The 14807-nt window shown below is 42.8% G+C and overlaps 1 protein-coding gene across 1 annotated transcript; it reads left to right on the top strand.

Annotated features, from left to right (window-relative positions):
• Nucleotides 1-245: 245 nt before the first annotated feature.
• Nucleotides 246-4536, top strand: pnp4a (purine nucleoside phosphorylase 4a). The gene is made up of 7 exons (XM_057030978.1): nucleotides 246-391; nucleotides 819-982; nucleotides 1112-1215; nucleotides 1868-2043; nucleotides 2244-2434; nucleotides 2796-2875; nucleotides 3098-4536. Exons 1-7 carry the CDS (start codon nucleotides 369-371, stop codon nucleotides 3242-3244), a joined length of 885 nt encoding a protein of 294 aa, XP_056886958.1. The 5' UTR covers nucleotides 246-368; the 3' UTR covers nucleotides 3245-4536.
• The last annotated feature ends 10271 nt before the right edge of the window (nucleotides 4537-14807 follow it).

The following is a 14807-nucleotide window of genomic DNA, read 5'->3' as shown; positions in this document are numbered from 1 at the left end:
CAATTTCAGTGGGCTGACTGGCAATTTGCCACTTAAAGAGGCCACAAATAAATTCTAACCCAATGTAAATCTATCTGTCTATACATCCATGCATCTATCTGTCTATCTGTCTGTCTATTTAATTTGAAACTCCAAACACACACACGCACACGCACGCACGCACGCACGCACACACACACACACACACACACAGCTCATTGGCTCCTGCTAATGAATGGACATGTTTAGAACCAATCAGAAACAAGTGTCCAGTAAAGATTTAGATCCGTTCTGTGTCAGCTGGCTGTTCTCTTGCTGTTTGGCTGCATACAAAGAAACAGTCTCCGCTTCAAAATTGCATTTACTTCATATTGTCTCATCTGTCCATCATGCACAGCAAAGAACAAATCAGGTAATTTCAATACATGTTGTATAATATGTGGTTTTATTTAATGCTTTTCTAACTGTTTTTTAGCGTGGACCAAATACCTCATCTTTGCCATAGTTTTACCAATTCATTCCAAAATATTTGTAGTTTTTTGGATTGTAATCTCTTGTTGGATTCTTGATTCCTTATATTATTTGATGATGAGTATTTGATATTTTTTTTAATTTTTTAAGATAAACTGCTTTTTCAACCTCACATGTTAAAAGTAATATTGAGATTCACAGCTTATATTTGTGTTTTCTAATTTACATTCTTAAGTTTTTAGATGTTTAAAAAAAGGCAATCTTTTATTTGGAGTAAGATGACCATTTTAATTATTTGTCTTAGAGTTCAGAGCTACATTAAGACTTGAGAGGGAAAAATATGGTACCACATCTATGTTGTTTTGCAGTCACGAGGAATACCAGAAAGCAGCTGATTGGTTGACGTCTCAAACTAGACATCGCCCCCAAGTGGCAATAATATGTGGATCTGGATTGGGCATGCTTGCTGACACCTTGAAGAGTCAGAACTCTTTTGCTTATTCGGACATACCAGGGTTCCCACAGAGCACAGGTAGACAAAAAACAGCATGTGTGATCTTGTTTTTTACACAAAAATAAATCCATTTCAGATGTGAACTGATCTTTTTTGAAAAAAAAAAATCAGATTGAAGAGTAAATGTCAAGTGCATTTTTGTTCCAGTGCAGGGACATGCAGGTCGGCTAGTTTTTGGGGAACTAAATGGGAAGACATGCGTTTGCATGCAGGGTCGCTTCCACATGTATGAAGGACACTCACTCTGCAAGGTACACACACACACACACACATGCCATTTGTGCAATGTACTCATGCAGAAACAAACAGAAGAAAAAGAAATGCACTCGAGATACATTTATACATATTGCATAATGTCTGTTTATTTCTTCTATATTATATATTTATACGATTTTAATTAAATCTATTAAAATGGTTTATCAGCACATGGAGGCTCAATTCTCTCTCTGTTTCTACGTGCACATGCCTCCTCCCCCCCTCCTCTCCCCTCTTCTCCTCTCCTCCTCTCTTCCTCTCCTCTCCCCTCCCTTCTTCTCTCATCTCCTCTCCCCTCCTTCTCCTCTCATATCCTCTCCCCTCCTCTCCTCCTCTCTTCCTCTCCTCCCCTCTCCTCTCCCCTCCTCTCCTCTCCTCTCCCCTCCCTTCTCCTCTCCCCTCCCTTCTCCTCTCCCCTCCCTTCTCCTCTCCCCTCCTCTCCTCTCCCCTCCCTTCTTCTCTCATCTCCTCTCCCCTCCCTTCTCCTCTCCCCTCCTCTCCTCCTCTCTTCATCTCCTCCCCTCTCCTTTCCCCTCCTCTCCTTTCCTCTCCCCTCCATTCTCCTCTCCCCTCCTCTCTTCCTCTCTTCCTTTCCTCTCCTCTCTTCTTTTTCATTAATGCCAGTCTGTCTGTCTGTCCTCTTGCCAGACCACATTTCCAATAAGAGTTTTTAAGCTCTTGGGTGTAGAGACGCTGATTGTGACGAATGCTGCCGGCTCCTTGGTTGATGGCCTCCATATTGGTGATATCATGATCATCAAAGACCATATTAATTTTCCTGGATTAGTTGGTTTCAACCCTTTGACTGGACCCAATGATGACAAGTAATTCAGACACAAAAGAATGAGTAACACATTTCTTTTGTTTCTTTTTAGTTGTATTTGCTAGAGTGGTTTATTTTGCTGTAAGAGTTCACTTTCATGTTTAGTTTGTTGGTTGCTTTTATATAAATTTATGCACTCATACAAATGCATCGTGCCTTTGCTGTGTATCTTCTAAAAATGTTTTGGATGGTTTCATTCAGATTTGGGCCGCGTTTTCCAGCCATGTCAAGTTGCTATGACAAAGGCTTACGTTGCTTGGCAATGGAGGTGGCCAAGGAGCTCGATGTGGCAGGTCTCATGCAGGAGGGTGTATACGCCATGGTTGGTGGGCCCAACTTTGAAAGCATCGCTGAAGCCAGATTGTTGCATTGTCTTGGGGTGGATGCTGTTGGTAAGAAAAAACATTATAACTATTTTCTGATGTTCTGGGTAGCAAAAAGTTACTGAAGAAACTGTATATTTGGAAACTGTAAAGCCTTTTTAAATTGTGAAATTTTAGCCTCCCTAAATATTTTTCAGTTTTTATAAATTGACTATTTTAAAAGGTTGATGTTGTTAAGGGGTTTTCATTTCCATTTCTAAGCAGTGAGGCTTATTAGTAGAAATCAAATTTACAATAGTTGCAGTTGGTTCAATATGTGAAATACACTGAGATAAATAGAACAAGGTTTGACACGTGAGTACCTGTAGCCTACTTAGTTACTTATTACTGTGACTGCAAATGTGGTTATTTCATTTGATGTGTGTTGCAGGTATGAGTACAGCTCCAGAGGTTGTGGTAGCCACTCACTGTGGAATGAGAGTCTTTGGTCTCTCTCTGATCACAAACAAGGTGAAACAGTAATTAAGCATTTCATAAATAATTAACCATTTCATAAATGAAGATGTTTCTTACACACAATTAGATTAGTAAATTAACGTGTTATACATATGCCTAAAGTCTTAATGGGTAAGTTTCAACATTTTTACTGAAAACAACAGTGTGGAAGTGGTGAAAGGGAGATTGATTGATTGATTGATTGATTGATTGATTGATTGATTGATTGATTGACAGGTGGGGAAAAGCTATGAGGACTCAGATAGCGTGAACCATGAGGGTGTGCTGGAGGTTGGCCGGCTGCGTTCTGACACCGTACAGAAGCTGGTGACTGAAATTATCAGGAGGATGGAGATTAACAACAACACCAATGATGCTGTTTAAACACACACACACGCACACACACACAAACACACAAGTTTACATTGTGCACAGTGTTTATTGCATGTTGTTTATATAGTTTCACTAGTTTTAAGTATAGCCTTTTATTCTGTTTTCAAACTTCTGTTCTATTATATACTTTATTTATATTAATTGCTTAATCCATATAAACCCAGAGGTTTCTCTAAATGCATGTCTTAATATCATTAGACGCATTAAATCATCATTATCATTAAGGGGCTCTCACTAGATAGGTAGCAGTAAAATCAGGTTTATTGAACCACCAATTTAAATACACAGATATAAATACTGTAAGCGAACATAATGGATAAATTGAATAGAAGAAATAATATTACCAACAGAAAATCAGGATGTTGTCAACAATCTCTGGCAGAGCACCAACTGGTGCTGATCAGAATCTTTGCAAATTAGTAATTACCAAAGCAGCAGAGATGTCCTAAACTGCTGAAATCTCTCCCAGTAAACACCGCTGCTGATTACATTACAGATTGAGATAATGTCACATCATTTCACTTATTGTGGACAATAAATTAAGTCTTGGTGAGAATTATTTTAACTGTAATAGTCTAACTACCAAATGTCAATAAGCATTCAGAAAGTGTCAACAACTAGTCAGTCCTTATTCAAATGACTGATTGAGGGGGATTGAAGACTAAAGTTGCAGGAGCAGTCATGTGTCGGTGCTGCATTTATAATATATCTTCTTGCATCTTCAACAATTTATCAATGTTATTTGAAAAAAGAAAAAAGATCTTCACGGTCTGTATTAATCAGATAAATTAATAAAAGAGAGAAATGTTTACTTCACACATTCTTTTTGTACACATCCACAGATAAATGCCGTTGTTAAAAGTTGGAATGTGGTTTGATTGTTAAATTTAGAGCTTTGCCATCCTGATCAACTCTCAGCTTGCCACAAAAGATTTAATAAGTATTTACTTGCAAACAGGTCCATATTCTTGTTCTTTTCTTCATCAATTCAAATTTCTGCCAATTAACCCTCTGTTTATTGAAAGAACATGTTCAGTTTTAATCTTTTGAATCAAAAGTACAATAGTAATAGTAGGCTTAGACTACAGTAATATTATTAAATAATGATAGCAATAATAGTTTTAAGAACAACAACCATATCTTTAATATTATATTATAACAATGATAACAATGATAGTCAAACAACACATATAATAACAATATAGTAAATATACTATTTTTAATTTTACACAAATGCAATGTATACCCATCATGCACTGCTTTAAATAAAGATCTAAACACACCTCGATGTTTTCTGGATCCTTTTGTCCCATTTATGTCTAACAATGTTTGTAATGGAAAAATCAATGAAAACAGTTCAATAAATGAGTGATTAAGTGATAACTTTAATTATGTGGCCATATCTTTCCTCTACAGATGTAATGCACTGTAGAGCAAGTAGCACTGTACCAAGATGGCTGCCCAACAGGCCTGCAGCAGCAGCAGTAGCAGTGTCTATACACACACACATACATACACTCAGAGTGTATATGTCTGTGTGTAACCAACCAGGAACAGCAGCCACTGATGCCACCAGCCTACATCAAATCAAATCAAATCAAATCAATCTTTATTTATATAGTGTCTTTTACAATCAAAATTGTTTCAAGGCGCTTTATAGAATCCCAGGGCCTAACCCCAGACAAGGAGGAGAGGAGAGGAGAGGAGAGGAGAGGAGAGGAGAGGAGAGGAGAGGAGAGGAGAGGAGAGGAGAGGAGAGGAGAGGAGAGGAGAGGAGAGGAGAGGAAACCATGACCCAGTGGGGTGACAGAGGCCTGTCAGGTGATCATGTTTCTGGGCCCCGGCAGCCTCAGCCAATAGCAGCATAGCTAAGACATTAACGAAATGATTAGACGATCCCTTAAGTATGATAATTTGTCTGTCTATGATTTGTAACTGGAACTACAGAATTAGTAACAGCAAGCTTTTTCAAAGAGGTAGGTTTTAAGCCTAATTTTAAAAGTAGAGATGGAGTCAACCTCCCGTACCTGGACAGGGAGCTGGTTCCATAGCAGGGGGGCCTTGATAATAAAGAATTACAATAGTCCAGCCTGGAAGTAACAAATGCATAAATTAACTTTTCAGCATCATGCCGCATCAGTAGTTTCCTGATCTTTGTGATGTTTCTCAGGTGAAAAAAGGCACTTCTTTTAATGTGTGAGTTAAAGGACAGATTTTGTTCAAAAGTTACTCCAAGATTCCTCACAGAGAGACTAGATGTTAATGAGATACCATCTAGAGTGATCATGTGATCTAATCTATCCCTGAAAGGTTCAGGACTAAACACCATGACCTCAGTTTTTCCTGAGTTAAGAAGGAGGAAATTTGAAGACATCCAGAACTTTATGTCTTTAAGACAGGTCTGAAGCTTCACTAACTTATCTGTCTCCTCTGGTTTCATAGATAAATAAAGCTGAGTGTCATCAGCATAACAATGAAAATGTATCCCATGCTGCCGAATAATGTTTCCTAAGGGAAGCATGTACAAGGTGAAAAGGATTTGTCCAAGTATAGAACCTGGAGGAACTCCATGGCTAACCCTACTGTATGAGGAGGGAGCACCATGGACATAAGCAAACTGGTATCTATCAGATAGATATGATCTAAACTGTCCCGTTAATCCCAATCACATGTTCCAGTCTCTGTAACAGGATGCTGTGATCAACTGTATCAAAAGCAGCACTGAGGTCCAGCAGAACCAGCATCGAGACCAGTCCATGATCTGAAGCTATGAGAAGATCATTAGTAACTTTAATAAGTGCTGTTTCTGTGCTGTGATGAGCTCTAAAGCCTGACTGAAACATCTCAAACATCAAACAGGCTGTTTCACTGCAGGTGCTCCAGTAACTGAGTCACCACAACCTTCTCAAGAATTTTAGAGATAAAAGGAAGGTTGGATATCGGCCGATAATTTGCTCAGACATCAGGATCCAGTGATGGTTTTTTTAAGCAACGGCTTATTCACTGCCACCTTGTAGGACCGGGCTACATAACCTGTCACTAAAGAACAATTGATCTGGTCCAGGATAGAGCTGCCTATCAATGGTAAAACATCCTTCAACGGGTGTGTTGGGATGGGATCTAGAAGACACGTGGTGGACTTGGATTTCTGAATTAGTGATGATGCCTCAGAAAGGGGGCACACCTCCTCTGATTTACTATTTTCTTTTTCAGGTGGGCAACAGAATTAAGCGTGATTCTCAGTGAGGTTGCTGCACCTTCAGCAATAGTCAACCTCAGCAGGGCTAAGATTATAATGATTGATCCCTGGGGAAACACACAGTGGTCCTGGGATCAGCACAGGGATCGCTTCCTTAATCTTAGCTACAGCATTATCTGAAAGACATCTGCTATAGTACGACTGTGCTCTGAGCATAGAAGAATCCTTAATCATATAGAATAATCCTATATGAATCCTGTATAGAAGAATCCTGCAGGGGGCCGATATACAACTACAAACAAAAGTGGCTTTTCTGTCGTCCGATTCAGATGTGTGATGCCAAGAGTCAGGTTTTCAAATGAACTGGAACAATGTTTTGTTCTAGGATTAATTAATAACTTGGAGTGTTAGATTGCTGCCACTCCCCCTCCTCGACCAGTAACACGAGGAATATGATAATTAAGATGGGTAGGAGGAGTAGATTCATTTAAGCTAACATACTCCTCCAGAAGCCAGGTCTCAGTAAGACAAAATAAATCAATGTGATGATCCACTATCAGGTCGTGCACTAACAAGGATTTGCACAAAAGAGATCTAATATTTCATAGTCCACATTTAATTGTGATGTTAGTTTCTCCAATTTGTGCTTTGGTATTAATTTTAATTTTAATGTTTAATTGGTGAACTTTTAACCGTGGAACAGAGACTACCTCTATAGTGTTAAATATATTATTGTTGGTGGATGAGGGTTCTATGGAAGCAGCAGAGAGGTGTGTAAGACTACAACTCTGCATCCTGGTCTGGACCCTGGTTTGTCTGGTCAGTTTGGGTCTAATAAAATTGGCCAAGTTACTAGAAATGAGAGAGGCACCATCCCGTGTGGGATGGACACGTCTCTCCTGATCAGACCAGGTTTCCATTTGCTGGTGACGTCAGACCTGCAGCTGGTTATCAATCAGCAAAAGCCGCCGGATTTTGGTCACCAGCGTCTGATCGTTTGGTCTGTTCTGTGGTGAACAAGGCTCAGTGGTGAACGTGCACGTGGCTCTGTGGTGAACGGGGCTCTGCAGTGAATGTGAACATGGTTCTGTGGTGGACAAGGCTCTGTGGTATCTTCTCCTGATCTGAACTATCAAATAACTTTCTCCATGTTCTCACATCTCTTCCTAGGTCACCTCGTGCCCTCAGAGGAACAATCAGCACTTCAGCGTCTCACCACGTTGTTTAAACGCCTTCAGCTGTTGTTTTATCTGTTAACGTCCCGCCTGAACCACATACTTAACGTAAGAGCAGCAGAGTTGTGGTTCCCCAGTGAGCATTTGCATTTCTATATATTGTGATAACCTTTATAACACATGGTTTTTCCATTATTTACTGACTTATATTTTTCTTCTGTGGCTTTATTAATGAAAGCAAAATCATTACATTTTCTTTTTGATCCAAGTTCTAATAAGTTATAATTAATATACAGTACTAACTTGGCTGGAATGAAAAAAAATAAGTGCAGTTCCTTGACATTTACATCTCTCGTGTTACTCATTCTCTCATGAAGTAATTGAGTCATTTCAATTTTCAAATGTGTGTTTTGTTTATTGTTGTCACTTGATATTAATTACTTTAATGCGAACGGCATGAGGAGCGAGCCTAACTTGGAGCAAGCCTGCCATCTACTGTTGATCAATGGCAGCGTTTCCTCCCCTACAAGCAACACTTTGTGACGTCAGAAATCCAGTAGCTCTCGCATCATTTTAGAAATTTCAAACTCATTTGACAAGTGAAAAGCAAATGTAAAATTACATGTGGACTACCTAACGGAGGATCCATACCCATCTAGTCGTGATTGAATATTATGTGAGGATCAACATTTGAAGCATTGTAAAGCCGGATCTAAAGTTGAAGTGCGTATGTGACTGAGGTATAATTGTGTGTAAGTGGGAGGGCTGTGAGTTCTTCAGGAATAAATGCATTTGGTGTGTGTTGGGGCAGTCACATGATGGGCCTGTGTTTTTCTTTGTTCATGTGATAATCTGAATAAGGAACTTGGTCCGAAAACACATTTAAACTTCATCACTCAACACAGTCTATCAAGTATCAAGGATTGGTAGAAATATCTGTCTTTTAAATATAATGAAATGTATATTAGGTCTCTCCGCTGGTTCGTGGCTGCCCCTCCTCTACCCTCCCCACCCCTTCCATCCTCTCCTCTCCTCTCCTACCTAATATTTCCTCTACCTGTCCTTCCCCTTCTCTTCCCTCTCTCTACCCAGCCCACCCATCAGCAGGAGGGTCCCCCTATATGAACCTGGTCCTGCTCAAGGTTTCTTCCTCTTAAAGGGGAGTTTTTCCTTGCCACTGTTGCTTGTTTGGGGTTAGGCCCTGGGATTCTGTAAAGCGCCTAGAAACAATTCTGATTATAAAAGACGCTATATAAATAAAGCTTGGTTGACTGATTGTTTGATTGTTTGATTGATTGATTGATATATAAATAAAGATTGATTGATTGATTGTCAGTTGTTTATACAAATCCATGCTAAACACTTCACCATATTAAAACCTTTGTGATATATGATGTATATAACACCCAGCTATCTTCCGACTTCTTTATTTCACTTCTTGACTTGGAGGCTTTATCTCGGCTCTTTTCACTGAATTGCAAGTTTCTGCTACCTGATTTGTGGGATGTGTCGCAGAAATTTGAAAAAAAACACATCAACCACCTTATTAGGGGTTTGGCCCTTGTGTGTCATCAGGTCTGTCCCTTTGGAAGCGATAGCCACAGCATCCCCGAGTCTTGGCAGGTTTTCCTCTGCTTCTGCTTTCTGTAATAAATGTGTTTTACAGGAGAGGGTGTATCGGCCCTGAGTCCATCCATCCTCTACTGCTTATCTGGGGTCGAGTCGCGGGTGCAGCAGCCTAAGAAGAGAAACTCAGACTTCCCTCTACCCAGCTACTTCTTCCAGCTCATCCGGAGGGATCCCAAGGCGTTCCCAGACCGGTCGAGAGACATAGTTTCTCTAACATGTCCTGGGTCTTCCAGGGATCTCCTACCGGAGGGACATGCCCTGAAGACCTCACCAGGGAGGTGTCCTTAACTAGATGCCCAAGCCACCTCATCTGGCTCCTCTCAACGCGGATGAGCAGCGGCTCTACTCCGAGTTCCTCCCGGATGGCAGAGCTTCTCACCCTATCTCTAAGGGAGAGCCCAGCCACCCTACTGAGGAAGCTCATTTCAGCTGCTTGTATCCGTGATCTTGTTCTTTTGGTCATTACCCAAAGCTCATGACCATAGGTGAGGGTAGGAACGAAGATCGACCGGTAAATTGAGAGCTTCGCCTTTTGGCCCAGCTCTCTCTTCACCACTATGGACCAGTGCAGAGTCCACATTACTCCGGACGCCGCACCAATCCGCCTGTCGATCTCCTGCTCCATTCTTCCCTCACTCTCAAGACCCCAAGGTACTTGAACTCCTCCACTTGGGGCAGGATCTCCTCCTTGACTCAGAGAAGGCACTCAACCTTTTTTCGGTTGAGAACCATGGCCTCGGATTTGGAGGTGCTGATTTTCATCCCAGCCGCTTCAGATGCGGCGGCAAACTGATCCAGTGATAGTTGGAGGTCACAGGCCGATGATGCCAACAGGACCACATCATCTGCAAAAAGCAGGTCACCAAACCGGACCCCCTCAACACCATGACTGCACCTAGAAATTCAGTCCATAAAAATTATGAACAGAATCGGTGACAAAGGGCAGCTCTGGCGGAGACGAACCCTCACCGGAAACGAGTTCGACTTACTGCCAGGAATGCGGACCAAACTCTGACACCAATCGTACAAGGAGCGGACGGCCCATATCAGCAGGCCCAACACCCCATACTCTCGGAGGACCCCCCACAGGACCCCCCGAGGGACACGGTCGAATGTCTTCTCCAAGTCCAGAAAACACATGTGGACTGGTTGGGCAAACTGCCATTCATGCACGAAGACCCTGCTGAGGATGTAGAGCTGGTCCACTGTTCCACGCCCAGGACGAAAACCACATTGCTCCTCCTGAATCCGAGGTTCAACTATCTGGCGGACCCTCCTCTCCAGTACCCCTGAATAGACCTTACCAGGGAGGCTGAGGAGTGTGATCCCCCTATAGTTGGAAGACACCCTCCGGTCCCCCTTCTTAAAAAGAGGGACTACCACCAATCTGCCAATCCAGCAGCACCGCCCCGGATATCCATGCAATGTTGCACATTCGAGTTAACCACGACAGCCCTACAACATCCAGAGCCTTAAGGAACTCTGGGCGGATCTCATCCATCCAGCCATACACCGAGGAGTTTTTTGACTACCTCGGCAACTTCAGCCCCGGAGATATGAGAGCCTATCCCCAGGTCCCCAGGCCCTACATCCTCACTGGAAGGCGTGTTGGTGGGATTGAGGAGGTCCTTGAAGTATTCCTTCCACCGATCCACAACATCCCGAGTTGAGGTCAGCAGCACACCATCACCACTATACACAGCACTGACAGTGCACTGCTTCCCCCTCCTCAGACGTCTGATGGTGGTCCAGAACCTTTTCGAGGCCGTCCGAAAGTCGTTCTCCATGGCCTCACCGAACTCTTCCCATGCCCGAGTCTTTGCCTCGGCAACAGCCGTAGCTGCGCTCCGCTTGGCCCGGGCCTATCTGCTGCCTCAGGAGTCCCACAGGCCCGATACGACTCCTTCTTCAGCCTGACGGCATCCCTCACCACTGGTGTACACAAGCGGGTTCGGGCATTGCCGCCACGACAGGCACCAACCACCTTGTGGCCACAGCACCGGTCAGCCGCCTCAACAATGGAGGCACGGAACATGGTCCACTCGGACTCAATGTCCCCCGCCTTCCCCAGGACATGGTCAAAGCTCTCCCGGAGGTGTGAATTGAAGCTCCTTCTGACAGGAGACTCTGCCAGGCGTTCCCAGCAGACCCTCACAATACGTTTGGGTCAGCCAGGTCTGTCCGGCATCCTTCCCCACCATCGGAGCAACTCACCACCAGGTCGTGTTCAGTTGACAGCTGGGTATTTGTTATGGACAATCTGAGACAAGCACAGAAGTCCAATAACAAAAGACCACTCGGGTTCAGATCAGGGGGGCCTTTCTTCCCAATCACCCCTCTCTAGGTCACACTGTCATTGCCAACGTGAGCATTGAAGTCACCCAGGAGGACGAGGGAGCCGCCAGAAGGAGCACTCTCCAGCACTCCCTCTAAGGACTCCAAAAAGGGTGGATACGCTGAACTGCTGTTTGGGCCATAGGCACAAACAACAGTCAGGATCTGTCCCCCCACCTGAAGGCGAAGGGAGGCTACCCTCTCATCCACCGGGGTAAACTCCAATATACAGGCACTGAGCTGGGGAGCAACAAGAATTGCCTGCCCTGCCCGTCGCCTCTCACCATCGGCAACTCCAGAGTGGGAGAGACTCCAACCCCTCTCGAGAAGACTGGTTCCAGAGCCCTTGCTGTGCGTCACAGTGAGGCCAACTATATCTAATCGGAACTTCTCAACCTTGCGCACCAACTCAGGCTCCTTTACCACCAGAGAGGTGACATTCCATGTCTCTAGAGCCAGTTTATGCAGCTGGGAATCAGACTGCCAAGGTCCCTGCCTTCGGCCGCTACCCAAAACACAATGCACTCGACCCCCTTGGCCCCTCCTGCAGGTGGTGAGCCCACGGGAAGGGGTCCCATGTTGCTGTGCTCGGCCGGACTCCATGGGCAGAGGTCCGGCCACCAGGCACTCACCAACGTGCCCCACCCCCAGGACTGGCTCCAGGAGAGGGCCCCGGTGACCCGCATCTGGGCAAGGGAAACTGAGACCAATGTTATTTATCTTCATTAGGGGGTCCTCGGCTACACTTTGTCTGATCCCTCACCTAGGACCTGTTTGCCATGGGTGGCCCTACCAGGGGCATATAGCCCCAGACAACGGAGTGCCTAGGTTCATTGGGACACGCAAACCCCTCCACCATGATAAGGTGGTAGCCCAGGAGGGGCGGCCCTGAGTCCAAACCCTGAACATGGAGGACCAGGGGATCACTCTTTGCTGGCCCCAGCCCATGAACCTGTCCAGTGGGTGCTCCACCAGAAGTTCAAGACTCCAGCTGACAGCTGTAGGGGTCCATTGGGATGCACAAACCATCTCCCCATGATAAAAGCAGCAATCTCAATTGAGATGGAGTCCATAAATTTGGTAGAACATAATGGATTGAATCCTTTACAGCAAAATAGATAAATCTGGTAAACATTGTCCCAGTTTTCACTCATCAAATATCTCCTTTTGACACTGTAGTTTAATGGTGCACAACCCACACCCTGCTTGTGCATGGACAGCAGATGGGGGGGGTGATTAACATTCATTTGATGAGGGTAATGGAAACAAATTGTCCGGCACTGCTCGACCCACAAATGCTGATTTCTGATAAGAAGTTATGAGATCTGAGCTTCATTTCTGTGATGGTAAAGATATTACAAGATGAGATAAGATATCCTTTTCTATTCAGCCCATGGTGGAGAAATTGACCTTGTTGCATTTACAGGTAAAATAAGTGCATCACTGTAAAGAGCAAGATATATAAAGATTAAAGATATAAAAATTAGATTATAAAAAAAATATTATACACAAGTCTGTAACAGCCTGTAAGGCTCCCAAAGTCCCATTTTATTACTTTGTAAAAAGTTTATTTTACAGCTTCATTTATTTATTTTGTTGACTTTGCTTATTCCTTTGGGGCATCTTTTTCATTTTGAAATAATAAACCTGATAAGAAATTTGTTCAAAAAGAAAATACTTCTTTTTTTTCTTCCACACAGGCGAGCAAGTAGTAGCACAGACCTTCATGGTGATGTGGATACGTTTTTGGATTTCATTGATCTACTATTTGGTTATTGAATTGAAGACCTACGGACGCATTTATGCTACGACCAATCTTAGTTTTATGTTATATAGTTGTTAATTGTCTTGCACATCACAAGATGTTTTGGAATGAGCGACACATTTGTAACCGCCTGGATAGAATAACATTTCACCTGCAACTTACAAAGATAAGTTAAACAAGCAGTCAAAATCAAATTTAGTGAACATTACCTTTACATTGAACTTGTCATTGGGTTTTCTTTTAAATTTCAACATAAGTAATAAAAAAAGTATATACTTATATTTATATACTCTACACAATAAGAGATACAAGATCATGGGTGGCTTACTTAGACCTGAAAAATCTCAAATGAAAAAGAAAAATGTCAAAATGTGAATGCTCATAATAAGTGTGGCTCCCTATGTTGGCTAGAATAAATATGGAGTCACCTTCCACATAAAAGAACATCACACATTGCAATGAATAAACCTCATCTTGTCTTCTTGATTTGATTCTTGACTGTAGATGTGAGCCATTAACTAGCGAGAAATGTAATGCTCTGGTCTGTTTCCCTTCAAATTCAACCTAAAAAAGTGTCCGAAAGAGAAATGCTGAACAGATGGTGTTTAGTGTTTGACAACTGCATCTTAATGGTACCATGTTCAGCCAGTTCTGGGAAAAGACCAAGGTGACGCAAGAAGACAAGGACCAAAGCTCTGAGCATTATTGTTTCTCTGGTCTGAATCATCTTTATTTCCCGCTCACCGGACAAAGATACCTTTTCCACAGCAGCTACGTACTTGTGGGTTGGGTTGGGTTTGGGGAGGGGACTTCCGACAAATATATGCTGCTAGAACTGCTTGAAGAAATATTTACAAGATGAAACAAGTCCCACCCCCCGTCTCCCCCCCACCATCCCAATGTGGGTGTGGATCCACATGCCTCCATATCAGTGTTGTCAAGTACTGGGAAAGAAAACCCAATATGTGCATGTTCTTAACCTTCAAAAGAAAGGTGCATTTGACCTGAGACCAGAGATTGTGTGTCAGAGGTATTTTTCTGTAGCTGTGTCGATAATTTCTAAATACCGTATCTCATGCTGACTCCAAATCTTAATACAATTAATCTGCAACTCCAGGCCTCATGTTGCAGTGTAATTATTCCACATTGTTTTCAACTTCATCCATTCCAGTTCTTATCTTTTGTTCTATAATTTGTTCTCTTGCTGTGTTAATCAACACCAAATTAAAGGTCAATCACTTTGGAGATGCATTTTGATAGTTTTTAAAGTACATTTGAAAACACACACTTTAACTGGAAACTACACTTATCACGTTTTCATGTATTCCTAATTTCCATATATTTCACTAGACATGTCAGACAAACGTTCGACAATCAAATCCTTAACAAAGTAAGTTGAAATTTGAAATTGGTGAAAAAGGATGTCATTATTTTGAAGTCGCAACCGGATAT

Source organism: Takifugu flavidus, chromosome 4 (assembly GCF_003711565.1).
Source record: "Takifugu flavidus isolate HTHZ2018 chromosome 4, ASM371156v2, whole genome shotgun sequence".
Classification (NCBI taxonomy): domain Eukaryota; kingdom Metazoa; phylum Chordata; class Actinopteri; order Tetraodontiformes; family Tetraodontidae; genus Takifugu; species Takifugu flavidus.
This window is presented reverse-complemented; position numbering and strand designations above follow the sequence as displayed.

Excerpts from the sequence above, each read along its gene's own strand:
- pnp4a (XM_057030978.1), top strand. The coding sequence starts at position 369 with ATGCACAGCAAAGAACAAATCAG. Across the intron at positions 392-818 it reads CACAGCAAAGAACAAATCAG|TCACGAGGAATACCAGAAAG; the intron begins GTAATTTCAATA and ends GTTGTTTTGCAG. Across the intron at positions 2,044-2,243 it reads ACTGGACCCAATGATGACAA|ATTTGGGCCGCGTTTTCCAG; the intron begins GTAATTCAGACA and ends GGTTTCATTCAG.